Below are 27,553 nucleotides of genomic sequence, written 5' to 3' on the forward strand. Positions count from 1 at the left end.
ATAATAATAATAATAATATATAATAATAATAAAATCTCTATACAATACTCCAGCTCATTGTTTTCTGCGCTCAGTGTGTTTAGAGTCATGTGGATGACTTTTATTTTTTGCATGACAAATATTGCGCCTTGGCCCCGCCCCCCTGCTCTGCGATTGGCCAGAAGTTGAGCTGGAGCAGAAGCGCACAGAGCGGCTGTTTTCAGACCGTGCTCCGGGTTTTACTTTACTTTTCTCCGCCTGCATGAGAAGCGCGTCCGAAACACACACCGGCCGCTTTCAGCATGGTCGGAGATCACTCCATCACCGGAGAAAGGCCTCCAAAAAGCGGATTAAGCTGTAAAATGGTCCTTCAGGCGGTTGGCAAAGTCCTGAGGTAACCCAGAATACTGTACTTTCAGTGATTCTTATTGTTTTTCCTCTCCAGAGCGCGCTGGCATGCGTGTCTGTTGACGGAATGGAACTTTCCATTCACTTTTAATAGTTGCCATTCAGTCTGGCTTTAATGCATTGAGGTAAAGTTAGTTTAAGAATCAAACTTTTGTCTTTAAAAAAATAAATAAAGCATGATTTAAAACGGCATGATTTAATCTCGTTTGCATGATTAGTCATATAATATCTAGTTGAATGCAACTACCTTTTTTAGTAGTGAAAACTTGTGCTACTTTTATTACTCAGTCTGAAATCACATGTAAGTATTACTGGTAACACTTTCCAATGAAGTTGCATTAGTTAATGCATGTATATTCGGTCTGAAATCTCATGTAGTTATTAACACTTTACAATGGGGTTGTATTTGTTAATGCAATCTTTGTATATTCACTCTGAAATCACATGCAATTATTAACACTTTACAATAAGGTTGTATTAGTTAATGCATGTATATTTGGTCTGAAATCGCATACAATTATTACTGGTAACACTTTACAATGAAGTTGTATAGTTGATGCATTCTTTGTATATTCAGTCTGAAATCATTAGTAACCCTTTACAATAAGGTTGTATTAGTTAATGCTTCCTTTGTATATTCAGTCTAAAATCACATGCAATTATTACTGGTAACACTTTACAATAAGGTTGTGTTAGTTACTGCATTTGCTAACACGAACAAACAATACATTGATTTACATTAAGGTAATGTTAGTTATTGAAAATACAGTAGTTTATTGCTATGCATTAACTTCTGTTAACCAGTATGAGTTTTGATGTTAATAATACATTAGTAAATGTTGACTTGAATTAAAAATGCACAGTAACTAGTGAAATCTAATTATAAAGTGTGACTACTTAAAAAACAACACTATTTCATTGACTCTTATCAATGCTGTAATAGTCGTTGGCTTCTAATATGATGTCTCCATTTAGAATTTGCAACTTTTCTGAAATTATATTAAGTGAAATGCATCCGAATATATAAAAGCATCTGTAGCACACTCTATTTCTTTATTTATGCGTCTAATTTGCTCCTCTGTCATGTTGCTTCATGCTATTATGATATGTAATCTTTGCATGCGAGGCTGATATATGCAATGCATAGGTTATACTTAAGGTGAATTATGGCCAGGACAGTGTTGGTTAGTGGACTGCAAGATGCAAATGTATATTTTTAGGTGTCATGTAAGAGGTTTGCTTAAATTACTTATGCAACTGACGAATTTATAACAATGCAGTTTGTATACTGTAGTAATGGGGTCTTGTACTACCTGTAGCTGTGAGATTCCTGATTCACTGTTTGTGTTTTAAATATGTAGATCATATACAATTGTAGACATTTTGCAGAAAAAACACTTGATGCATATGACTTTGGTAACACTTTATAATAAGGCTGTAATAGTTGATGCAATATTTCTTTATATTCTGTCTGAAATCACATGCAATTATTGCTGGTTACACTTTACAATGAGGTTGTATTAATTAATGCATTCTTTGTATAATAAGTCTGAAATCACATGCAATTATTAACACTACAATAAGGATGTATTAGTTAATGCATATATATTTGGTCTGAAATCGCATGCAATTATTGCTGGTTACACTTTACAATGAGGTTGTATTAATTAATCCATTCTTTGTGTATACGCTCTGAAATCACATGCAATTATTGACACTTTACAATAAGGTTGTGTTGGTTAATGCATGTATATTTGGTCTGAAATCACATGCAATTATTATTGGTGACACTTTACAATAAGGTTGTATTAGTCAGTGCATTTGTTAACATGAAACAGCAATACATTGATTACCATTGAGTTAACGTTACGTAATGTAAATACAGTCACTCATTGTTAGTTAATGTTAACACACTGTGCATTAACTTAAGTTTTGATATTAATAATGCATTAATAAGTGTTGAACTTTCATTAATGAATGCTGTACAAGTATTGCTCATATTAGTATAATAAATATATGAACTAATGAAACCCTATTGTAAAGTGTGACTGTAAAAACTGCGCTAGTTATTATGTCCTGTTGTACTGTCATAGTCATTGGCTACTAATATGATTTCTCTATTTATTATTTGCGAATGAAATTATATTAAGGTGAAAGGCATATGCGAATATATCCCACTCTTTATCCTCTGCCATGTTGCTTTGCTGTAATGTTTGCACGTGAGGCTGATGCATGCATAGGTTATAATTAGGGTAAATTACAGCCAGGACAGCACAAGTTATTCTTGTTTCAGTGGACTGAATGGTGCAAATAGGTGACATATAAGAGGTTTGCATAAAAATAACCCAAGCACTTTACAAATAGTTTAATAGTATGCAATTTGTTGTTCTAAGTCTATATACTGCAGTAATAATGGGTTTTGTACCACCTGTAGCTGTGAAATTCCCAATTCACTGTTTGTGTTTTGAATATATGTATATACAGTTAAAGTCAGAATTATTAGTCCCCTTTTGAATTTTCTTTCTTTTCTTTCTTTTTTTTTTTTATATATTTCCCAAATTATGTGTAACAGGGCAAGGAAATATTCACAGTATGTCTGATAATATTTTTTCTTCTAAAAAAAGTCTTGTTTGTTTAATTTTGGCTAACATAAAAGCAGTTATTAATTTTTTAACACCATTTTTAGGACAAAATTATTAGCCCCTTTAATAAAATTTTTTATCCTACAGAACAAACCATCATTATAGAATAACTTGCCTAATTACCCGAACCTGCCTAGTTACCCTAATTAACCCAGTGAATCCTTTAAATGTCACTTTGTCTTGAAGAATATCTAGTCTAATATTATTTAATGTCATCATGGCAAAGATAAAATAAATCAGTTATTAGAGATGAGTTATTAACACTATCATGTTTAGAAATGTGTTGAAAACATCTGCTCTCCGTAAAACAGAAATTGGGGGAAAAAAATAATTGCGAATAATTCTGTCTTCATCTGTATGTAATATATTTTGCATGCAATTTTTGTTTGCATAAAAGACAAAACACTTGGTGCATATTATTTTGGTAATACTTTATAATAAGGTTTATTAGTTAATGTATTTGTTACCATAAACAAACACTGAATGATTCATTTATGACATTATTTATGTTTGCTTGTTAACAGTATAATGCACTGTAAGTTAACATGAACAACTTTATTTTCGTTAACTAATGTTAGCAAGGATACATTTGGATTTTAATAACACATTAGTAAATGTTGAGCTGTGATTCATTAATGATTAGTTAGTAAATACATTAACTATCATTAATTAATGAACTCTTGTTGTACAGTGTGACTTTTAGGCTCATTTTTTAAATGCAAGTTAAACTCTTTCCTTGTACTCCTCTTATATATATATATAGAGTTGAAAAATGCTTTAGCTAGCATAGAGCGTATGTGTGTTGAAATTAAGAGCACCAAATAATATTTAAGTGAAAATCTAAAATGAGGAATCCACTCCAGTAAATGCAGTAAAAATAAATAGAGCAAAGTATTTAGTTGCATGACGAAAACCTGAACATGTGCATGTATGACTTAGACCATATTTAAAGCATTATGAGTGTAAACATCTCAAATGATTCAGTCTAAAGGTCTAAATAGGAGGAACAGTAGGGTATAAGATGCATCCATAACCCAGATTTGGTGTTTATCTGCTATATCCAGAGCAAAGTCTGAACAATAAGTTGCTTTACTGCTTTCCAGCTTGTTTTAGTGTTCAGATGCAGTGTCGTCTGGCTCAGGGCTTGTTCTCGGCTTCAGGTGAGCTGTAAATTGACAAACAGAAAGCAGAAGGAGTCTTACTTTTATCGTTTATTAACAAACACTTATTCCGTGAGGACCGCCGTTCACGTATATACAGCGTCTTCAATTGGAGGATTCATCATGGAGAGCCAGTTATGCATGCAAGTTCCTTTCACAGCTTATTATTCCTCTTCAAGAAGTGTGCTATCTTTCATACACATGTAAACGTCAGGAAGCTGCTCGGTAATTCCTGGGATTTTCACATGCTTGACAAATGCTAATAATTCCTCTTCAGCTCTGGGAGGTGGTGCATTTATTATTGTTGGATAAGTGTTTGCAGTGATGTACTGCTTGTGTAGATGCTTGTCTGTCGGTAAGTTGTAGCTAAAAATGTTGAATAATAAGTGGCATTGAAAGCACAGTCTTAAAGGGATAGTTCACCCATTCATTTGCTCACCCACAGGTCAGATTTGTTCCTTCAGAGGAATATTAAATATTAAGAGAAATATTAAGTCCAAATCAATAGCCATGATTCTGATGACATACTGAGGTCTTGTGAAGCCAAATGATTGGTTCATGTAAGAAATACAAACATTCAAACATTCATTCATTCATTTTTCTTCAGCTTGGACCCTTTATCAGGGGTCACCATAGAGGAATGAAGTATTCCAGTATATGTTTTACTCAGGCGACGCAGTGGCGCAGTAGATAGTGCTGTCCTCTCACAGCAAGGAGGTCGCTGGTTCGAGCCTCGGCTGGGTTAGTTGGCATTTCTGTATGGAGTTTGCATGTTCTCACTGCGTTTGTGTGGGTTTCCTCAGGGTGCTCCGGTTTCCCCCACAGTCCAAAGACATGTGATACAGATGAATTGGGTAGATTGTCTGTAGTGTATGAGTGTGTATGGATGTTTCCCAGAGATGGGTTGCAGCTGGAAGGACATCCACCGTGTAAAACATATAGTGGATAAGCTGGCGGTTCATTCCGTTGGGGCGACCCCTGATTAATAAAGGGACTAAGCCGACAAGAAAATGAATGAATGAATGTTTTACTCAGCTGATGCTCTTCCAGCTGCAACCCAGTACTGGGAAGCACCCATGCACTCTCATATTCACACACACACACTCATACACTATGGCCAACTGGCCCAGCTGGGACTCGAACCTGCAACTTTCTTGCTGAAAGGCATCAATGCTAACCACTGAGCCACCGTGCTGTCATCGTCAGACATACATCCGCCATTTGCAAATGAAGTCAGTTTGTAGTCCTGTCGGTCTGATGGCGATCTTCTTTAATGTTCTACTGAATAAAAGAAGTCATCTACGCCTTGGATGACCTGTGGCTGAGTGAATGTCCTTTTTTAAGTGAACTATCCCTTTAATGAGTGAATTACTGAATCATTGACTCAGTAAAGGATTCGTTCAGGTTGGAAACAGTTCAGTGTTGCTCTGAGACACACAGATGTTCTGCTCCTGGTTAATCCGAATCATTTTCATTGGGAAAACAGGAACAGAAATATTGTATAATAATAATAAAAATATATATGGTTGAACTTTTAAATATATATAAAATAAAATAAATATATTTCTAAAATAACTCTGTATTCTGTAAACACACCATCCATACCATAAATGACGCTTTGCCTGAACTGTGTGGATTGCTGAAAGCGACTGATTTAATGCAAGAAGCGACTGCTAAAGCTGCAAGTTGACGTCCGTCTAATTTTAGTCTCTTAAAAACAGTCCTACTGCCTGCGCGTTCCCACAGACTGCGGCTTTTCTGAGAAAGGACTAATTTGATGTTACTATAATGGTCTTTTAAATGGCACTTTTCAGGGCCCGGAGCATTGGTGGCTGCTCGGGGCCGCCAGTCTGGAGTCTGCAGTCAGAATGCAGTTCGGTATCAGAGTCGGATCTCACTAATGTGTTTCAGTTCTGAGGAAATATGCGGAGACTTCCTGATCTGAAGAGCAACGTTGAGTGACTTCGCCTTTTTAAGTCATCGGGATTAGCGCAGTTATCAGCTTTTCCCACCAAATGTGAATAACAAAATATGAACATTCATTCATTTTCTGTCAGCTTAGTCCTTTTATTTATCAGAGGCCACCACAGCGGAATGAACCACCAATGATTTCAGAATCTGTTTTACACAACAGATGAACTGCCAGGTGTAACCCAGTACTGGGAAACACCCATATACACTCATTCACACACACACACACACACACACACACACACACACACACACACACACACACACACACATTCATACACTACAGCCAATTTAGTTCATCAGTTCCCCTATAGCACATGTGTTTGGATTGTGGGGGAAACCGGAGCACCCAGAGGAAACCTGAGAGGGGAGAACATGCAAACTCCACACAGAAACACCAACTGACTCAGCTGTGACTAGAACCAGCAACCTTTTTTGCTGCGAGGCCACAGTGCTAGCCATTGAGCCACCGTGCCGCCCTTTTTATCATCTTATTCTATTGTGTCTTCTGATATCTTAAAGACTACCTTAGACAACTAAAGTTATTATTGTCTTACAGGGTCACATGATTATTTCAACATTGCAATTATACATGCATTAATAATGCTCTGATACTGTAAACACAAAGCATTGGACTGAATACTGATATTTGAAATTGTCAATTTAATACCGCCAGTAGGTGGCAGCAACTCACTATTAAGAAGTGAGTCATTGCGATTGAACTGAATCATTTAAAAAAAATGATTCTTTTCGAAAGTGAAACACCAACAGGATGCGAAAACAGACATTAATATAAACTTTCTTTATTTGAACAGCTGTATAAAGTCAATTTAATGTTTAAAACAATGCAGACTTTTCAAGAAAATTTAAAGAAAATGAATGAATGAATTAATTAATTTACCCGGTATTTTCAAATAGGGCCTGTTCACATATGATCCCTATCTGGAAAATTGACGTTCATTTTCTGGAGAGGTCTATATGAGTGAAAGGGGCTATAGTTTACACGATTAACTACTTTACCACATCGCTTTCTTCCTCTTTACCCTTAATGTTATCACATAATTTAGTGCAAGAAGATCTAGCAAATGTTGTTTTGCTACAAAAAAAAAGAAGAAAAAAAAAAATATATATATATATATATATATATATATATATATATATATATATATATATATATATATATATATGTGTGTGTATGTTAACAGTCTAATTTAGTTCTTAAAACTTTTTTTTTTTCTTGTGTGTCAATTAATTTACCCTAAACTATTTTTAAAATCCTAATAATTCAGCATTAGTTATAATAATACTCTTTTCAGACAGGTTATTACTTGGATATTTGTCATTTTCCTGCTCTCGATGATCACTGCACACGTCAGATTCTCACATTTCTCAATAGTTGAAATAGTTCACATTCTGCTGCAGATGTTTAGATTATTGTAACGTAGAGCAGTTAATAAATGCAGTACAACTATTTCCAATAGATCGAGAAGCCTTACACTACGCCCAGGATGTTCTGTGAAAAAATGCATCTTATTTTGATAGATTGGACAATGCATCAATTAACCACGGTATGCGTTGTATGTCCATCTTGACTTTGAAAGTGCAGAAATGCGTCAGCAGGTCGCTGGAATGTTTTTCCGCACGTCTCACCAAACATGCAGCTTCTGAGTATTTGCCTGAGATCATGCAAGAGAGTCAAAATAGCGCACAATCAGATGTTCCCAACTCTGTCGTTTCACACTCACAGCGTCTCGTTCACATGTTGAGAAATAAAGCCGCCGCTTCTCAGACTTCATGTCTGGAAAAGCAAGTTTACAATACACTTCTCTTTCCGTTCATGAGTGTGTGTGTGTGTGTGTGTGTGTTCATTGTTAGATTGAGATCCCGGGAAGGAAGTCGGGTTATTAGGCAGAAACCTCTTTTGCATCATTTCACTTTCCTGAAAGCCACAGGCCGTCGTGTAATAAATACTATACTTATAATTAGTGAATATGAGGTGCTTTCACTTTCAAAATGTGGTATACGTTCCTCCCATGTTGGTGTTTTTAATTCTTGTGAACACGTTCAGGTGCTGCTTGTCAATTTGATGTGGGCTGTGTGATTTGGATACAACACCGGTACCGCATGTTCCTCCATGTCACGTCAGTGATGGGTCGTTACACTGTATAAAATGGCACATAACCATTAAAAAAAGTCAGCTGTTAATGTGACTAAACCAGTGGTTCTCAAACTGTGGTACGTGTACCAGTAGTGGTACGCAGGCTTCCTTCTAGTGGTACACGGAGAAATGAAATATGTCATGTACATGCTACACACATTTCAAAATTTATCAAAAATTATGTATATAATATGCCATATATGACAAATAGCCTATATTTCTGAGGTAATGCAGAATTTTAGCTGCTTAACTGGGTCTACTACGCTACTGTATTTCAATATTGCTCATTTTGGTGGTACTTGAAGAGACAATTTTTTTCTGAGGTGGTACTTGATGATAAAAGTTTGAGAACCACTGGACTAAACTGTTTCTCTTTTAGGTAAGTCAGGATGATCACGTGTTTCTGTTCTTCTTAATAGCAGAATAATGAGAGAGATATTTATTGAGAAATTGTTATAACTCTTCTTGAAAGTCAAGTTTACATACAGTAAGATCATTCTGCCTCTGATAAAGCTCAGATGATGATGTCAGGGTTTTGGAAGTTTCTGATTGGCTAATTCACAACATTACAGTTAATGTGAGGCACAACTGTAGAATAGTATTGAAGGAAAAGCTCAAACACACTGCTTCCCTGTGTGACAACATGGGAGAATTAACAAGCCAGAATCAACAGCAAAGCCAGATTACCTTTAGCTGAATGACACTGGGAAAAAGAGTAATGTGTGGAGGCATGTCCTGTGCTCTGATGGAGCTAAGATTGAACTGTTTGGTCATAATGAGCAGTGTTACATCTGGAGGACAAAGGGGAAACACACAAGCCTAGAACACCATCCCAACTGTGCAGTATGGGGGCGGCAGCATCATGTTGTGGGGCTGTTTTGCTGCAGGAGGGACTGGTCCACTTCACAGCATAGATGGCATCATGAAGACAGAACATTATGGAGAAATACTGAAGCAACATCTCAACACATCAGCCAGGACATTACAACTTGGCCACAAATGGCTCTTCCAGACAGACCATGACCCTAAGCACACTGCCAAATGAGTTCAAATGTGCTTTAAGGACAACAGAGGGAATGTTTTGGAGTGGCCATCACAAAGCCCTGATCTCAATCCTATAGAGAATGTGTGGGCGGAGTTGAAAAAGCTTGTGCGAGCAAGACAGCCTACAAATCTGACTCAGTTACAGTAATTCTCTCAGGAGGAATGGGCCAAAACTCCTGCAAACTACTGTGGGAAGCTTGTGGAAGGAGACCCAAAACATCTGACCAAAGTTATACAGTTTAAAAACAAAGCTAAACAACACCAAGGACATGTGTGTAAACTTTTGACTGTCTAGAAATTAATAAAAATTCTCAAAATTCATTTTTTAAAACAGTGGTTATGTTCCTTTATGTAGAGTGTACAGAATGAACTTCTGGTTTCAACTGTATCAGTGTGTGTGTGACGTGTGTTTGGAGGTGCTGGAGGTCTGGCTGGGGCCGGTGGGTCTGACTGTAACTCAAGCCTGCTGTGCTATAAATAGATGTGGAAGGAAAAGCCTGCGTGTTTGTGGCTCCGGCTTTAATTACAGCCTGTGTTTAACTGTTCTCAGACCTGCACTGGAAACATGCATGAGCACACACTGCTGTTCATTCACTCTTTAACGTCAGCAGAGCGTGTGTGTGTGTGTGTGTGTGTGTGTGTGTGTGTGTGTGTGTGTGTGTGTGCGCGCTGCTTACATAACCCTGCAGAACCACAACTACAGACCCCTTAAATAATAATAATAAAGCAGCTCCTATAGGAAGCACATTGAGTCCGTCTACAATATTTGCGATGCGCTCGTGTCTCTTGGGAATCGAAATTTGAGCTTCAGGATTTTTATTTTTATTGTTATGGCAAAAAGTCTTGCAAAAAAAAGTGTTTATTAAAAAGTTTGTTTTATTTTTTTTTACCTAATATTAATATCTTAATGGACATTTAGAATTTGTATAATTTGATAATGCTATTTTGGTGGTGATATGGTGGCTCAGTGGTTAGCACTGTCGCCTCACAGCAAGAAGGTTAGTGGATCAAGTCCCAGCTGGGTCAGTTTCTGTGTGGATGTTCTCCCTGTGTTGGCGTGGTTCCTCCGGTTTCCCCCACAGTTCAATCACATGCTCTATAGGGGAATTGATGAACTAAATTGCCTGTATTTGTTGATGTTTTTATAATTATAATAATAATAATAATAATAATAGGGATAATAATAATAATAATAATTATTATTATTATTATCATTATAATAATTATAATAATAATAGTAGGGATAATAATAATAATAATAAGTATAATAATAATAAATACAATAATAATAGTAGGGATAATAATAATAATAATAATAATAATAGGGATAATAATATTAATGATAATAATTATAATAATGATGATAATAATATGAAAGATTATAATAATAATAATAATTAAAATAATAATAATAATAATAATAATTATAATAATAATAGTAGGGATAATAATAATAATAACAATAATAAGTATAATAATAATAATAATTATAATAATAATAGTAGGGATAATAATAATAACAATAATAAGTATAATAATAATAATAATTAAAATAATAATAGTAGGAATAATAATAATTATTATTATAATAATAATAAGTATAATAATAATTAAAATAATAATAGGGATAATAATATTATTAAGGATAATAATAATGATGATGATAATAATAATAATAGTAATAATAATAATAATAATAACAATAATAATAACCACAAGATATTCTTAAATGTCTGGTACATTTTTTGTGTTTTTTATATATTTTTTTATAATTAAATTATTCACATATAATATTTATTCCAATTTATACACTATAATTACTTTTTTTAAATATAATATTAATACATATCTTTACATAAATATCAGTTTAAAACAAAATTATTCTCCCTCATATGAAATTTAAATTATTTTTAAAAACATTTTCCAAGTAATGTTTGACAAAGCAAGGATGTTTTCTATAAAATATCTCTTCTAGAAAAACCCTATTTCTTTTATTTTGGCACAATTCTTTGTCTACAGAACAATCCTTACCTGCCTAGTTAACCTAGTGATGCCTTTAAATCCCACTTAAAGCTGAATACTAGTATCTTGAAGAATATCTAGTCTAATATTATGTGCTGTCATCATGACAGAGAGAAAATAAATCAGTTATTAGAAATGAGTTGTTAACACTATCATGATTAGAAATTAGAAATATATATATATATATATATATATATATATATATATATATATAGATAGATATATATAATTAATAATATAATAACATCACCGGAGGGCTAATAATATAGTCTTCAGCTACACATATAATTCCATCTGTTTATTGATGCACTGAAGCATATGCAGCTACTGTAAACAGTGTTCTGGTATTCTTCCTCTATGGTTGACGTCAGTCTATGTCTTCTACAGGAAGGGCAAAGGGAAGCCCAATGGAAAGAAGCCGCCGACCGAGGAGAAGAAACATTATTTGGACGCCGAATACACCAAAGTACGGGTGGTGGACTTCGAGCTGAAGGAGCTGGTGGTTCTGCCCAGAGAAATCGACCTCAACGAGTGGCTCGCCAGCAATAGTAAGACTTAATGAACACCTTGCATGCTAACACACTTTCTAGTGCACTGTAAACGATATCTGTTAATGAACACTTTCTGTATTTTTGTGTGTGTTTTGGGTTAATTTCTGGTGGTGAATTGCATTACGGGATGCTGATCTCTCCTCTGTCCCCTTCTGATGTTGAAAATTGAACTCTACAGTTTAACAAAGTGACTTTTACTGACATTTTAGTGGTTTAGAACATTTAGAAATGATATCTAGTGTGTAAAATAACAGAAAATGTGCTGCAGTTTATTACAAGGTGTCTGTAGCATAATATACAACACCAACACACCCAATATAGCACTGCAGACTAATACACACGTTCATAAAAGTCACTTTTGCATATTGTGCAAGGTTAAAAGTTGTTGGAGGAAAGATCAAGCTCCCAATTTAAAAGCAGAAATAAATGAGGGAAGATAAAAACATCAATGAGAAAATGCTTTGTAATAATTATTTAATACTTTTCTGAAATAATATAAAGTAATTTTGTAGAACTTTTCAAATGCATCTTAATAACCTTAATCATACTGCTTTAAACAGATAAACTCCGCGGACCCGGTACCGTGACGTACCGTGACGACATCGACTTTCGCTTTAAGATTTAAAGGGCTAGCATTGCACCCTTAAGTGGTTTCGTTTGAAAGTGTAGAATCTATATTTTATGCACATATGCATCACTTTGGTTCATATAAGACACATGTACAAGTTATAGCTCAAATGAAAGCTCTTGCCGGTGCTCATACGGTTCTAGCATTGTTTTTACTGAATTATATTCACATATCAAACAGTTGCCGAATGAATCTCGGTGTTTCCATGGCACAGAAGTGAAAACAATGCATTCATGATCAATAAGCAGCCCCAGATAGCACAGACAGCTGTCATCTCTTACCTCATACGCTTCAGGGCCATTCTCCTCTGTTTTTGAGCTGATGTGCATAAGTAATCCTTTTATATGTCTGACGTGCTCCAAACACAGTGAATTATGTTTGATCAAACAAAAGAATAGTGAAATATGAAAATAATGATCGCTCCCTGTGGCTTGTACAGCACCTCTCATCAGTTGGATTACAATAACTTCTGCATAGATTATGGTGGAGACATTTTTCTGTTTTCCTATGGTTACAGACATGTGCAGGAACCACCAACATTAATTACAGCACACTAGACCACACACAACCTAAAAGGTACTCTTTTAAACTTGAGTTTATATAAAAAAAATACAAAAAATGCCTCTTTCTTTAGGTGTTTATTATAACACAGACAACATATACAGATATTTTAAACACTTTCAATAGTGTTTTATGAAAATCCAAAGGGTTTTCTTTAAAATGATACCACATTTTTGCATTTACACCTCTGAATGTGGATTTGGGAAGCTTTTAAATTTGGGTAGGCGAAATCCAGACGGAAATCCTAAAATAACAACAGAGTTTAACTGGTTAAACAAAACGCAAGCCAATAAAATAACCATGTTTTACTGACCCTAAAATTTGCTGACAAATGAACAAGTTAAGAGTCGTAATTTTAAGTCGCAAAGAGGCTAAATTCAAGTAAAATACCACAAAATTTTCCACACTTTAGAATTGTATGTCAACTTTATAAATGTTGTCTAAAGTATTAAAAAATAAGCTCATACTTCTTAAAACAGAGAGAGCACTCTAATATGGCCACCAATGGAAACTGAATGTGAATTCCAAACAGAACAGAATTATTCCTCCTGTATATTTTTCGTGTTCAACATAGAGCAGATTCTGCCAACACATTTCTAATCATAATAGTTTAATAACTCGTCTCTAATATTAACTGATTTCTGTTATCTTTGCCATGATCACAGAACATAATATTAGATATTCTTCAAGACACTAGTGTTCAGCTTAAAGTGACTTGTAAAGGCTTTACTAGGGTAATTAGGGTAAAGTTAGGGTAATTAGGCAAGTCATTGTATAACAGTGGTTTCCAAAACTAATATTGCTTAATAATATTGACCTTAAAATGGTGTTTAAAACTATTAAAACTGCTTTTATTCTAGCCGAAATAAAACAACTTAGGCTTTCTTCAGAAGAAAAAATATTATCAGACACACTGTGAACATTTCCTGAATCTGTTCATCATCATTCGGGAAATATTTGTAAAAGAAATCAAAATGAACAGGAGGGCGGATAATTTTGACCTCAGCTGTTTATGTGTGTGTGAAGCGCTGTGACCTTTGACCTGCTGTGAGCGTCTGGGTTTGTTGCGTCTTCAGTCCAGGTGTGTTTTGAAAACATCTCTTCTTTCATTTGTATGATTTCATCTTGCATAACCGTGATAAAAGCGGCTCAGACAAACATTCCTGAGGCTCCAATCATGCCATTGTTTGCGTTTCCCTCGATGTTATCTCCAAAGAAAAACACACGCGAACGAGCGGCTTAATTTAGGAAACTGTAATACACTTTCAGATTCCACAAACGCGCTTAATAAACCACATCACTGCCTTTTATGGAGAATTGAAGCCATTGCTGAGGATCAGCAATTTCACAGCTGCGTCTTTACAGCTTTCAAACATCACTCGATTACAGGATCACTTTCACATCTGCTCAATATATGACCTAGTCTGAGTATAAATGACATGCATACGGTATAAAAGATGCATTTGTTTTATTAAAAATGCTGTGAGATCTCTCATGGGAAATATTGTGTGCATTAAATGCTTTTGGGATGCTTTGAATAACACTTCTAGTTCATTTAGGAGTATTTAATTGCATGTGATTTATTTTAATGCATAACAAATGCATGAATCTGTCTATAATCTCTCTCGTATTGCCAAAGCATTGCAGATTGCATAGACAATAGCATAATAATGTGACTTTTATAGTAGATCTTCTATGTTAAGCTGCTTTAAATGAAGATGAATTAAACATATATACAGAAAGGAAATAAACGAAACGCACAATTAGAGTTTTGATAAATGCATGCACAAATAAGAAAGAAAATGAGGACTCGTATGATTATTAAAACAATGAGAGAATATTGTTAGTAAAATATAAGCAAATACAATAAAATTAATAACTGTGCATTCATTTAGATGTAACAATGTGTGTAATAATTGTAATAATGTGAATTTTTTAACGGGTACATAGACAATAGAATAATAATGTGACTATTATATAAGGGTGTCACGATCCTCCAAATCCTCGATTCGGTTACATTTTCGATTCTTTAGTCACGATTCGATTTTCGATTATGAATAATTAATTAATTAATAACGCATTAATTATTTGTAGCCTACCGTTTAAACTACCTGACCTGCATGGTCTTTGTTTTACCTATAACCAAATCATACAGTAAATGAATAAAGGTAAGTTACACACATAATTACCAAAATCTATCTATTTAATTAAATCGAATCGAATCGTGCCTTCAGAATCGAAAATGTAATCGAATCGAGGATTTGGAGGATCGTGACACCCTTACAAATAATGGTTACTATCTACTATTGATACACTTGTCAGACGCTTGATTGACAGATTAGAGTGTGTGATGGTCATTGATTAATCCTTGAGTGTTCTCTGTGTGTTATTTTCTCAGCCACGACGTTCTTCAATCTGATCAACCTGCAGTACAGCACCATCTCTGAGTTCTGCACAGGAGACACGTGTCCGGCCATGAGCGCCTACAGCACGTGAGCAAATCTATTATTCACACGCTTCTGCAGAGGTCACGACCCCTGAGGCTGAGGCCACGACCCCTGAGCACCGAGAGAGAGAATAGCTCTTCCTTACTGCTGAACTTTTCATTATGATCAGAAATGAACAGATCAAACACAAGAGTAAACAAACTGAGGTGTTATTAGAGCGCTTTATTTGTTTTAGCCGTCTATGTGACACGATTAGACTTTGTAAAAAGAAAAATAAGTCCTTTGGAAATAAAAAAATAGCTTGTAAATAACAAAGATATATATATATATATATATATATATATATATATATATATATATATATATATTTATTTATGAGCAATATCACATGAGTAGCAGTGCGATATGGCTGTATATCGGCACTGGTGGGAGGTGTGTGCTGTGCCCCAACCAGTGCCAATATACAGCCATATCACACTGCTACTCGTGTGATATTGCGTTTATACAACAGTTTGACGGCATAATTGTGTATATAAAAACAAAATCAAACATGGAGAGTCTCAAAAACCCTTTTGTATGAGGAACTACTTTCTTTGGCGTTGGATTCAAATCGTAAGCTGACAGTTAAACAGCTGAGCAAGCATCTTTTACACTGTAGATCTGTAGTGTCTGCTTTCTGCTGGCTGTATGTGGGCGGAGTAATACACAAAGGGTAAAGAGGCTGTACGGGTGCTGATATTACTTAAATATATCACGGCTATCAACCAATCAGATTCAAGAACCAGACAGAACTGTTGTATCAATATACATATACAACAGTTCTGTCTGGTTCTTGATTGGCTGATAGCCGTGCGATATTTTGCAACTAACATCACACAAAGGCCTCTTCACCCTTCACCTCTGTGTGTTACTCCACCCACATACAGCAAGCAACAAGCAGGCTACACTTTGACAAATATTACTGCTGTTAGACAACAAAATGCACTTTTGAGACTTCTTTAGTGGAGAATGTAGCTGTTTAGATTGCAACTATGCTGTTTATTTGTAAGAATAGTGCCTATTTTAAAATATTAAATAAACAATTTCTGAGAGCTCGGCGGTGGCCAAAGACGGTTGACGTTATCTATCCACAAGATGGCACCAGGACTCGTGGGTTTTAAAGAGGACCGGATAGAGTCAATAAGAAGCTGTGAATAAAGCTGGATTCAGCCTTGTCCCTCCTTATCGCAAACACAACAGCAGTCTGGTGAGAAATATCTGTCGACAGATGGCATTTCATGTCACGTTCAGCCTTATAATCCTAAAATGTGAGCAAAATTTGCTGTTTTGTCATCACCTTAAGAGGGTCACACACCAGAAGCGCCGCTTCACATTACGCTATAGAGAATCATTCAAACACTAGCTCTACAGTGATGTTGGGGAATTAGTAACGGCTTCTGCTGTCCTGACGTCAGCTGCAGATGTGAATGAACGGCGGAAGAAAGTAGTTCCTCATACAAAAGTTCCTCAAACTTGTGGTATAAACACAATATCACACGAGTAGCAGTGTGCTATGACTGTATATCAGCACTGGTGGGGCGCAAAGGCCTGCGGCCTCGTGCCAACGCACTCCACCCACTAGTGCTGATATACAGCCATAGCACACTGCTACTCGTGTGATATTGCTCATATATATATATATGGCACTGGCTGCCAGTTGCTGCTCGCATCAAATTCAAAACTCTGATGTTTGCCTACAAAGTGACTTCTGGCCTAGCACCTTCTTATCTGCTCTCACTTCTGCAGATGTATGTGCCCTCCAGAAACTTGCGTTCTGTGAATGAACGTCGCCTCGTGGTTCCATCCCAAAGAGGGAAGAAATCACTTTAGCGAACTCTCGCGCTCAGTCTGCCCAGTTGGTGGAATGAACTCCCTAACTGCATCAGAACAGCAGAGTCACTCGCTATTTTCAAGAAACGACTAAAAACTCAACTATTTAGTCTCCACTTCACTTCTTAATCTGCAATTGCCTATTTGAATATCACACTAACTGTACAAAAAAAAAAAAAAACACTACTAACACTTCCCTTCTTAGACTTTACAGACCTGAAACTTGCCTTTAGTACTTATTCATTGTTGCTCTTAGTTGTGTAAATTGCTTCCTTGTCCGCATTTGTAAGTCGCTTTGGATAAAAGCGTCTGCTAAATGACTAAATGTAAAATGTAAATGTAAATATATATATATATATTCCTATGTTTTACCCATTAAAATGTGCTATGAGGCTTAATTCTAATCTATGTAATGCCGTTTTGGTCATGTTTTTTGGAAAATGTCCTTGTTAATACACAACAAAACCATGATATCTGAATATTACAAACAACTGAGTTAAAGGGGATGTTTTACTATATATATATTTATATATTCTAAATAAACAAAACACCACAGAGTGTATTTGCAGGTGTTTTGTGTGCGTGTTTTAGGCATGCATTGTGTGCTGTGTGTTTTCTGCATGGCATTGAGTGTGTGTTCAGTGTGTGTGAATTGTTTTTGATTTGAATGTTTATGAACAGACGATTGTTCGTTTTTTTCTGAATGAACTATCTGTCTGTCTGTCTCAGGACATATTTCTGGTATGATGAGAAAGGGAAGAAGACGAAGTGCACAGCACCGCAGTATGTGGATTTCGTCATGAGTTCAGTGCAGAAGCTGGTGACTGATGAGGACATCTTTCCTACTAAATATGGTGAGTGTGTGTGCATGCATATGTGTGTGTGTGATGCCCCCTGCTGGAGCAACAGTCTGATTACACACACTGTACACTGTACAAACCTCAAATAATTGTTTTTCGTGTATACAATTTTGGTGTAAGTTTAAATGCAAATGATCAGTTTTAGTCTACAGGTAACAAATATATAAAAATAAATGTTTAGGAAGTGGAGAAAAACAATTAAGTTTGCGAAGTTCAGTTTTAACAGCAACTTCAGGTTTTTGTAGTTTTTCTATCATGTAATTTAAAAAAATATTGATAATTTTTATAGAATTTTTTTGGATTTATAATCCAAATCTAATTGTTGAGCTCAGACATTTTTTATTCTTACATTTTCAAAGGAAATAAAGGCTTTTATTCCACAATGATGCATTAGGTTATGGATGATATATACTGTATATACACTCATTAAATTGATTAACATTCACAGTGAATTATATATAATGCTTCAATTTAAATTAATATTATGATTTAATATAATAATGTTTACGTTTGTAATTGATTTATTAATCAGATTATCCTTTAAAGAGTTTCATGAATGCATTTAAAATCTATCTAATATATATATATATATTTATATATTATTATTATTATTATTATTTTTAATTGATCAGCATTTTGTACATTTATTATTAATGATATCATTAATATTAGAATGATTTCTTAATGATTAGTAATGTATTATGAGTAATGATGCTAGAAATTCAGCTTCATCACAACAAAAGGTCACACTTTATGTCGATGGTCTGTTTGTTGAATTGAAGTTATTAATACTACTTATTCTCAATAAACTATACAGAGACTGTTAGGTTAGGGTTAGAGAAAGTTGACATGCACTTACAAAGTTTCTTATAGTCAGTTAAATGTCTGTTTAGCAGCAGCAGCAGATATTAAACAGACACTCTACTAATACTCAATTGGACCATCAAAATAAAGTGTCACCCAACAAAAAACATGTATAATTAATTCATGTAAATACAAAAATTATTTTTTATATATTTATACTTTGATATATTTATATGTGTCCCAGTATTCTATTAAATAAATATGTGCAAGTGTTTTCCAGGGTGTTTGTGGTTTATTAAAGTCTTAAAATTCACTATAATGTTGTCTTGTAGGTGTTGAATCATTTTAAACGGTTCTGAATTTTCCCGTGTCCATTTAAAGCCACCCAGTCAGTCTGGCAACTGTTCAATCATCAACAATCTAGCTCAATAAAGCATTTAATTTACCGATATGGCTTATCTTCCTTATAATAACATATGTTTATGAGTTCTCCATTTATGAAACACTGACCTGGACAGACTGTTGTGCATGCATTTAGTTTATTCTAGTTAATAGTAAAGAGTTTTTTATTGTAAAGAGGTGTAATGTATATTAGGGCTGTATGATATTGGAAAAATCTGACAGTGCAATGTTTAGTTTTTCTGCAATATTGCGAAAACAATTTGAGAACACAACCTCTTTGGAGGGGGAGAAAGTCATTAAATTAGATTGATTGGTCACGTAGAAAAGATAGGCTACAAATAATTAATCCGTAATTAATTAATTATTATTCATAAATAATCATAAATAATTAATTCACCACTGCCTACAATGCCATCGTCCATCGTGATGTTTCATATTAGACATCGTGTGATGCCAAATTAGTCAACATCGGCCAACTCTAGTCTTCATTGTATTAATAATTCAGTAAATGTATTCTTCGTTAAAGTTACGAATGCTGTACGTTATTGTGCCTCAATGCTTTTAACTCATTTGAAATGTCTTTAAACACATGCAGATGATAAAGGTTCACTCTGTTATGGTTATACTTTGCAATGACTTCACAATTCTCAACTCGACACAAGATTGCATATCCTGTAATGTGACTGTTGTGGACACACACATTGCGAGGTCGATGCTGAAACGATATATCGTGCAGCCCTAATGTTTACAAATGTGGCACATTGTTTAAAATGTGTGGCTGAAAAATAAATCATTCGAATTTTATGGTAAGGCAAGTCAAAAATCCTCAGCATGTAGTCCTGTATGAGTCTAAATAGTCCTTAATAACCGTCTTACAGTCTTAAATTTGAAGTCCTGTATTGACACAAGCCCTTGTCCTCTGTGTAACCTGCAGGTAAGGAGTTCCCCAACACCTTCGACTCTCTGGTGAAGAAGATCTGCAGGTATCTCTTCCACGTTCTGGCTCACATCTACTGGTCGCACTATAAGGAGACGGTGGCCATGGACCTGCACGGACACCTAAACACACTCTACACGCATTTCATAGTTTTTATAAGGGAATTCAATCTGATGGACCCCAAGGAGACCTCAATAATGGACGACCTGACGGAGGCGCTGTGCACACCTCTTCCGCCACAGAACCACGTGACAGAGAGATGAGCCCCCGGGGCCCGAACGCACAGCTGACCCCCGGGTTCAGACGGACTACAGCGCCCCAAACCCCTCCCCCAACCTTCACCCTTACACAAACATGTTGTCTTTAGGACCCAGTAAAGGAGCGCTGGAGGAGCTCGTGTTGGCCCTTTAACCAAGAGTCGTCTGCTAATTCCTCCCGTTTTCACCTTTTTCTTTTGTGGCTAATTTGGCGACGCATTCGAGCAGCACTTTCCCCTCCTCTCTTGGTTTCATAAGGGTCGGTATCAAGGTTTCTTTTTATTTTTTATAGGGTAAAAGGGTGTGTGTGTGTGCGCGTGTATGTGTGTGTGCGTGTGTATATGTGTGTGCGCATGTATATATGAGTAAGCGTATATATGTGTGTGTATGTGTAAATATATATATTCACACACGTATATAAGTTCACACATACGTGTATAAATTTGTGTGAACATAAATGTGTTCACGTGCATATATATGTTTGCGTGCGTGTATACATGTGTTCACATATGCATATGTCCGTGTGCACATATGTGTGTGAACATATGTTCGCATAAAGATGTGTGCGCGTATATGTTTGCATATGCCGGTGTTCTTGTGTGCACATATATGTTTACATATAGATGCGTGCGCGTATATATTTGCATATGCATGTGTCCGTGTGCACATATGTGTGTGCACGTATATATGTTCGCATAAAGATGTGTGCGCGTATATGTTCGCATATGCCGGTGTTCTTGTGTGCACATATATGTTTGCATATAGATGCGTGCGCGTATATATTTGCATATGCATGTGTCCGTGTGCACATATGTGTGTGCACATATATTCGCATAAAGATGCGTGCGCGTATGTGTTCGCATATGCCGGTGTTCTTGTGTGCACATATATATGTTTGCATATAGATGCATGCGCGTATATATTTGCATATGCATGTGTCCGTGTGCACATATGTGTGTGAACATATGTTCGCATAAAGATGCGTGCGCGTATATGTTCGCATATGCCGGTGTTCTTGTGTGCACATATATGTTTGCATATAGATGCGTGCGCATATATGTTTGCATATGCATGTGTCCGTGTGCACATATGTGTGTGCACGTATATATGTTCGCATAAAGATGCGTGCGCATATATGTTCGCATATGCCGGTGTTCTTGTGTGCACATATATATGTTTGCATATAGATGCGTGCGCGTATATATTCGCATATGCATGTGTCCATGTGCACATATGTGTGTGCACATATGTTCGCATAAAGATGCGTGTGCATATATATTCGCATATGCCTGTGTTCATGTGTGCACATATATATGTTTGCATATAGATGCGTGCGCGTATATGTTCACATATGCATGTGTCCGTGTGCACATATGTGTGTGTACATGTATATGTTCACATAAAGATGCGTGCGCGTATATGTTCGCATATGCCGGTGTTCGTGTGTGCGCATATATATGTTTGCATATAGATGCGTGCGCGTATATGTTCGCATAGGCATGTGTTCGTGTGCACATATGTGTGCACATATATATGTTCACCTGCACATATAGATGTGTTAGCATACGCATAAATGTGTTTGTGTGCACATGTATATGTGTGCATGTATGTATGTGTGCACGTATGTGTTCGCGAGTGCATATAGATGTATTCTTGAGCACGTCTGTGTTCATGAGCGCATATGTGTTTGCCAGCGCGTATATGTTGGCATACGCATGTATATGTGTTAATGCACGAGTATATATGTGTGCACGTGTCAATGCGTTCGCAAGCGCGTATATATGTTCATGTGTATGTAATTGCGTATGCATATACATGTGTTCATGTGCACATATATATGTGTTCACGTTTGCATATGTGCGTTCGTAAGCGCCTATGTGATTGTGGGCCATATATACGTGTGCATGTGTGTGTTCACAAGCGCGTATGTGTTCGTGTGCACGTATGTGTGCACATATAGATGTGTTCGCAGCGCATATGTGTTCACATTTACGTATGCGCGTATATGTTCATGTCCATCTATATGTATTTGCGTGCACATATAGATGTTTGCGTGCGCGTATGTGTTCGCAGATACATATACATGTGTTCTGGTGTATGTATACATGTGTTCATGTGCACACACATGTGTGTGTGTGTGTGTGTTTGTTCAAGGCTTTTGCACTCAGGAACTGAGAGAGCCGTCAATGCTACCTGCTCACCCACAGGCCTCTTGGTGTCACTTTATTCATCATATAGCTACAAAAAACGGCCCTCCATGTACATGTTGCGTATTAGCATGTTAACCACTGTAGAGGAGGCCGGTTTAGGCGGCCATGTTGGCTCCAGAGTCTGGCTCCGCATCTGTTTTTCTCTCTCTCTGAAAATGACAAAGACATTGGTGTTGTCTGCTGTTGATCCGGGCTCTGGACGTCCCGCGTTTGGGTTGTAATCATGTCTAGCGTCATTCTGAAAAGACGATTCGTTGAACGGAAAAGAATGTACACTTTAGTCTCTATGTATGATGGCAGAGATTATTATTATCTGGGAGCGCCTGAGAAAAGAACGCCGGCTGTTTGAGTTCTTCATCATCATCACTGCGGCTCCGTGACCTCTTGGTGAGATGACCGGACCTTTTTGCTTTTTATTTAATTTATTTCTTCATGTTTCTTTCTGTTTATTTTTTCGGTTTTGTTTGTTTTAGTTGACTTTTTCAGGGCTCCTCAGTTCTGGCTTTTTGTTTTATGTATTTTAATAATACTTTAAGTTAAAAGCGATTTAATATTTTAAGCTCTGCAAAATTATAACCTAATAAAATATTTAAAAGTCACGCACATTGTCGCATTTGGTGCCATTCCTCACTGTATAAAGTGTGTTGTTCTTTTACAGGTAAGTGTAAGGTATCACTGCTCTCATACCTGCTCACCCACAGGCCTCTCGGTGTCACTTTATTCATCATAACACAATAGCATACTAAAAACAGCCCTCCATGTACATGTTCCAAGTTAGACTGTAAAAGATATGGACGTAGTGTTCGTGAGCATACCTGCAAACACTCCTGTTTTTCCTGGTAGTCTCAGCTATAGATCGTGTACGGCTGGGGGTGGAAGCATCCCAACTCCTAAAAACAACCTCACAGTAATGTAAAAACACATCTGGATCTGGAGTCTGCTCTATTACTATAGCTGATTAACTATGTGGATGGATGATAACAGCCTTCTGAGCCTACCAGTAGGCACAGAAGGCCCCTACTGGCCCATATATATCAGCTGATGACCATTGATAATGCCCATCCAATCCAGTGATAACATCTGAAGCGGCTGCATCTGTTCTCTGATTGATGTTTACAGGCATGAGGGCGGGATCAATCTGTCACTCACATGAGATCCACCAATAGAAATCCATCATCCAGTCAAACGCTTTCAGCACCTTCTGTTAACTTTATTGTACAAGATATACAGTTATTATACAGAGCATATACAGCCGCAAGCGTTCCAGATGCACAGTGTGCTGTTTTTATTTGTCTGCGCGCACAAATGCAGAAAACACACTGTCCTTCTGCTCCAGCAGGACGTCCGGTTCATCATATTCGATTATTCCACCATGCTTCATCACGATCACCACGTCTGAGCCCAGGATAGTGTGAACACGATGCTGTCCGACACACACAACAACAAATACATGTAAAGAAGGTCAGAATAGTGAGATGGAAACTCAGAATTTGTCACTAAAAAGTGAAAACTAAATGACTCCGATCAATAAATGACATCAGTACATCGATATATGCACCAAAAACTAAATGGATAAAAATGATTTTAGTTTTTCTCAACTGTCTTATGGCAAGAATGGGTGTTGTTCAATAGTTTTAGGACTTTAGAACTTTGATGAATGGATTTATAGATAGATAGATAGATAGATAGATAGATAGACAGACAGACGGACGGACGGACGGACGGACGGACGGATGGATGGATGGATGTACGGACAGATGGACAGACAGACGGATGGATGGATGGACCGACTGGCAGATAGATAGATAGATAGATAGATAAATAGATAGATAGATAGATGGGTAGATAGATAGATAGATAGATAGATAGATAGATAGATAGATAGACAGACAGACGGACGGACGGACGGACGGACGGATGGACGGATGGATGGATAGACAGACAGAGTGATGGATGGATGGATGGATGGATGGATGGATGGACGGACAGATAGATGGACAGACAGAGAGACGGATCGATGGATGGATAGATAAATGGACCGGTAGATAGATAGATAGATAGATAGATAGATAGATAGATAGATAGATAGATAGATAGATAGATAGATAGATAGATAGATAGACGGATGGATGGATGGATGGATGGATGGATGTACAGACAGATGGACAGACAGACAGACGGATGGATGGATAGACGGACTGGCAGATAGATAGATAGATAGATAGATAGATAGATAGATAGATAGATAGATAGATAGATGGATGGATGGATGGATGGATGGATGGATGGATGGATGGGTGTACGGACAGATGGACGGACAGATAGATAGATGGATAGACAGATGGATAGACAGACGGATGGATGGATGGATGGATGGACTGGCAGATAGATAGATAGATAGATAGATAGATAGATAGATAGATAGATAGATAAATAGATAGATAGATAGATAGATAGATAGATAGATAGATGGATGGATGGATGGATGGATGGATGGATGGATGGGTGGATGGATGGATGGATGGATGGATGGGTGGATAGACAGATGGATAGACAGACAGATAGATATAATTATATAATCAAATATTGGTCACACTTAACAATAACGTTTCATTAATTGATGTATTACTAATGAACGATGCTTGAACAGCCTTTATTAACATGTAGCATATAATACGTGATTTAACATGAACTAACCATAAACAGCTTTGTTTTCATGAACTACTGTTAGCAAATGTGAATAAATACTGTAATGAATGATTTGTTCATGTTAGTAAATACATTACCTTACTAAACAACCTTATTATAAAACATTAGCAAAACAAAAATTTAACATAAAATCAGAATTTGTAAGAGAAAAAAACTGAATTGAGATTAAAAACTCCAGATGTATTTTCACATGAGAGGTCATAAATATGAGACGAGCAAACCAGAATTGTCAAATGCTGATCTGAGGAAAATATAAATATATTTTGCAGGATTAAAAAAAAAATGTGTGAGGAAAAAGTCACAAACATTTGAAATGAAAATTAATCAGAATATTGAAAGATGTAAACTTGTATTTTGAAGAAATAAATGTACATAATATGATGATTGGGATTGAATTGTGAAACAAGCTGCCAAAATTATATATGTACAATTACATGTAATACATACATATATATATATATATATACATACAGTTGAAGTCAGAATTATTCGCCCCCTTTTGATTTTTTTTTTCTTTTTTTAAATATTTCCCAAATGATGTTTAACAGAGAAATGAAATGTTCACAGTATGTCTGATAATATTTTTTTTTCTGGAGAAAGTCTTATTTGTTTTATTTCGGCTAGAATAAAAGCAGTTTTAAATTTTTTAAAAACCAATTTTGGGACAAAATTATTAGCCCCTTTAAGCTTTTTTTTTCCCCGATAGTCTACAGAACAAACCATCGCTATACAATAACTTGCCTAATTACACTAACCTGCCTAGTTAACCTAATTACCCTAGTGAAGCCTTTTAATGTCACTTTAAGCTGTATAGAAGTGTCTTGAAAAATATCTAATAAAATATTATTTACTGTCATCATGACAAAGATAAATCAGTTATTAGAAATAGGTTTTTAAAACTATTATGCTTAGAAATGTGTTGAAACAATCTTCCCTCCATTAAACTGAAATTTGGGGAAAAAATAAACAGGGGTGCTAATAATACAGGGGGGCTAATAATAATTCTGACTTTAACTGTATATATATATAATATGCATAGATAGTATATATATATAACATATGTATATGCATTTGTTTAATATAACCTATACATATAACTTTTTTTTCTCCCAAGTTGGAATACGCTTCCATCTCACCAATTGCTTATTAATGTGCACATTGAACTTTGTTTTTGTCAATCAGTAGATTTTATGACTGTGGTGTTGTGTTTAATATTGTTTTGTGAACTCACAGCTATGGTGACCACAGTCCGGTCTGCAAATGCAGTCATGACCACTTTCTGCAGGATACTCTCCTACAGGAACAGAGAAATGACAGTGAGCTGCTACTGAAGCACAGCTGTATGCACATATTACAGTACACAGATGAGCTCAACCCTTTTCAAACCTTTATGAGTTTCTGTCTGGTGCTGAACACAAAAGAAGATAGTTTGAAGATTGCCGGAAACCTGTAACCATCGACTTCCATAGTATTTGTTTTCCTACTATGGAAGTCAATGGTTACAGGTTTACATTATTCTATAAAATCTTTTCTTCTATATAGTGAGTACATTAAAATGTTGGGGTGAGCTGTCCCTGTAAGGGCGCACATCATTTTGTGCTTGTTTTTCCAGAAGTTCACACATCAACATATATTTTGTCTTCATTAATGCACCATATACATGTTTTTTACTAAAGAGTGTGCAGTTTATTTTTCTGTGTTTACATGGAAGATTATTAAAGGCGCAGTATGTCATTTTCTCCACTAGAGGGTGTGTATTCACAACAAACAAATGCATATTGCAATCATGGGAGTTGTAGTCGTCATCATCCTTCAGCACTCTTCATTTGTACATTTTAAAAAGCCATTTCCCCAGTACTTTAACACAGATTTTCAGATAGTTGAATGTCGGCTAAATGTTGCCATATTCTAACATCAATGCAAAGACCTTTTAT

The 27,553-nt window shown here is 36.0% G+C and overlaps 2 protein-coding genes across 29 annotated transcripts in view; one reads left to right on the plus strand and one right to left on the minus strand.

Annotated features, from left to right (window-relative positions):
• mob2b (MOB kinase activator 2b) overlaps positions 1 to 23,509 on the plus strand; it is a 68,989-nt gene extending 45,480 nt beyond the window's left edge. For 3 of the 8 annotated variants that reach the window (XR_011007166.2, XR_012393809.1, XR_012393808.1), the window contains exons 2-6: positions 11,772 to 11,932; positions 15,523 to 15,616; positions 18,170 to 18,294; positions 20,441 to 21,891; positions 22,106 to 23,509. Coding sequence is in view for 4 of the 8 variants with exons in the window: in XM_005173693.5 (XP_005173750.1) it covers positions 282 to 373; positions 11,772 to 11,932; positions 15,523 to 15,616; positions 18,170 to 18,294; positions 20,441 to 20,706 (738 nt within the window). In the remaining 4 variants the exon portion in view is untranslated. Of the gene's footprint in view, positions 1 to 201; positions 374 to 11,771; positions 11,933 to 15,522; positions 15,617 to 18,169; positions 18,295 to 20,440 lie in introns of those variants that run through there. The other 5 variants (NM_001045317.1, XM_009293895.5, XM_005173694.6 and 2 more) reach the window with 3 other exon arrangements.
• abcc8b (ATP-binding cassette, sub-family C (CFTR/MRP), member 8b) overlaps positions 23,368 to 27,553 on the minus strand; it is a 47,385-nt gene continuing 43,199 nt past the window's right edge. For all 21 annotated transcript variants that reach the window (XM_021467927.3, XM_073929741.1, XM_021467930.3 and 18 more), the window contains 2 exons: positions 26,851 to 26,913; positions 23,368 to 24,333 (listed from right to left, as the gene is read on the minus strand). In XM_021467927.3, coding sequence (XP_021323602.1) covers positions 24,196 to 24,333; positions 26,851 to 26,913 — 201 coding nt within the window. In that variant the 3' untranslated portion in view covers positions 23,368 to 24,195. The remainder of the gene's footprint in view (positions 24,334 to 26,850; positions 26,914 to 27,553) is intronic.

Source organism: Danio rerio, chromosome 18 (assembly GCF_049306965.1).
Source record: "Danio rerio strain Tuebingen ecotype United States chromosome 18, GRCz12tu, whole genome shotgun sequence".
Taxonomy (NCBI): domain Eukaryota; kingdom Metazoa; phylum Chordata; class Actinopteri; order Cypriniformes; family Danionidae; genus Danio; species Danio rerio.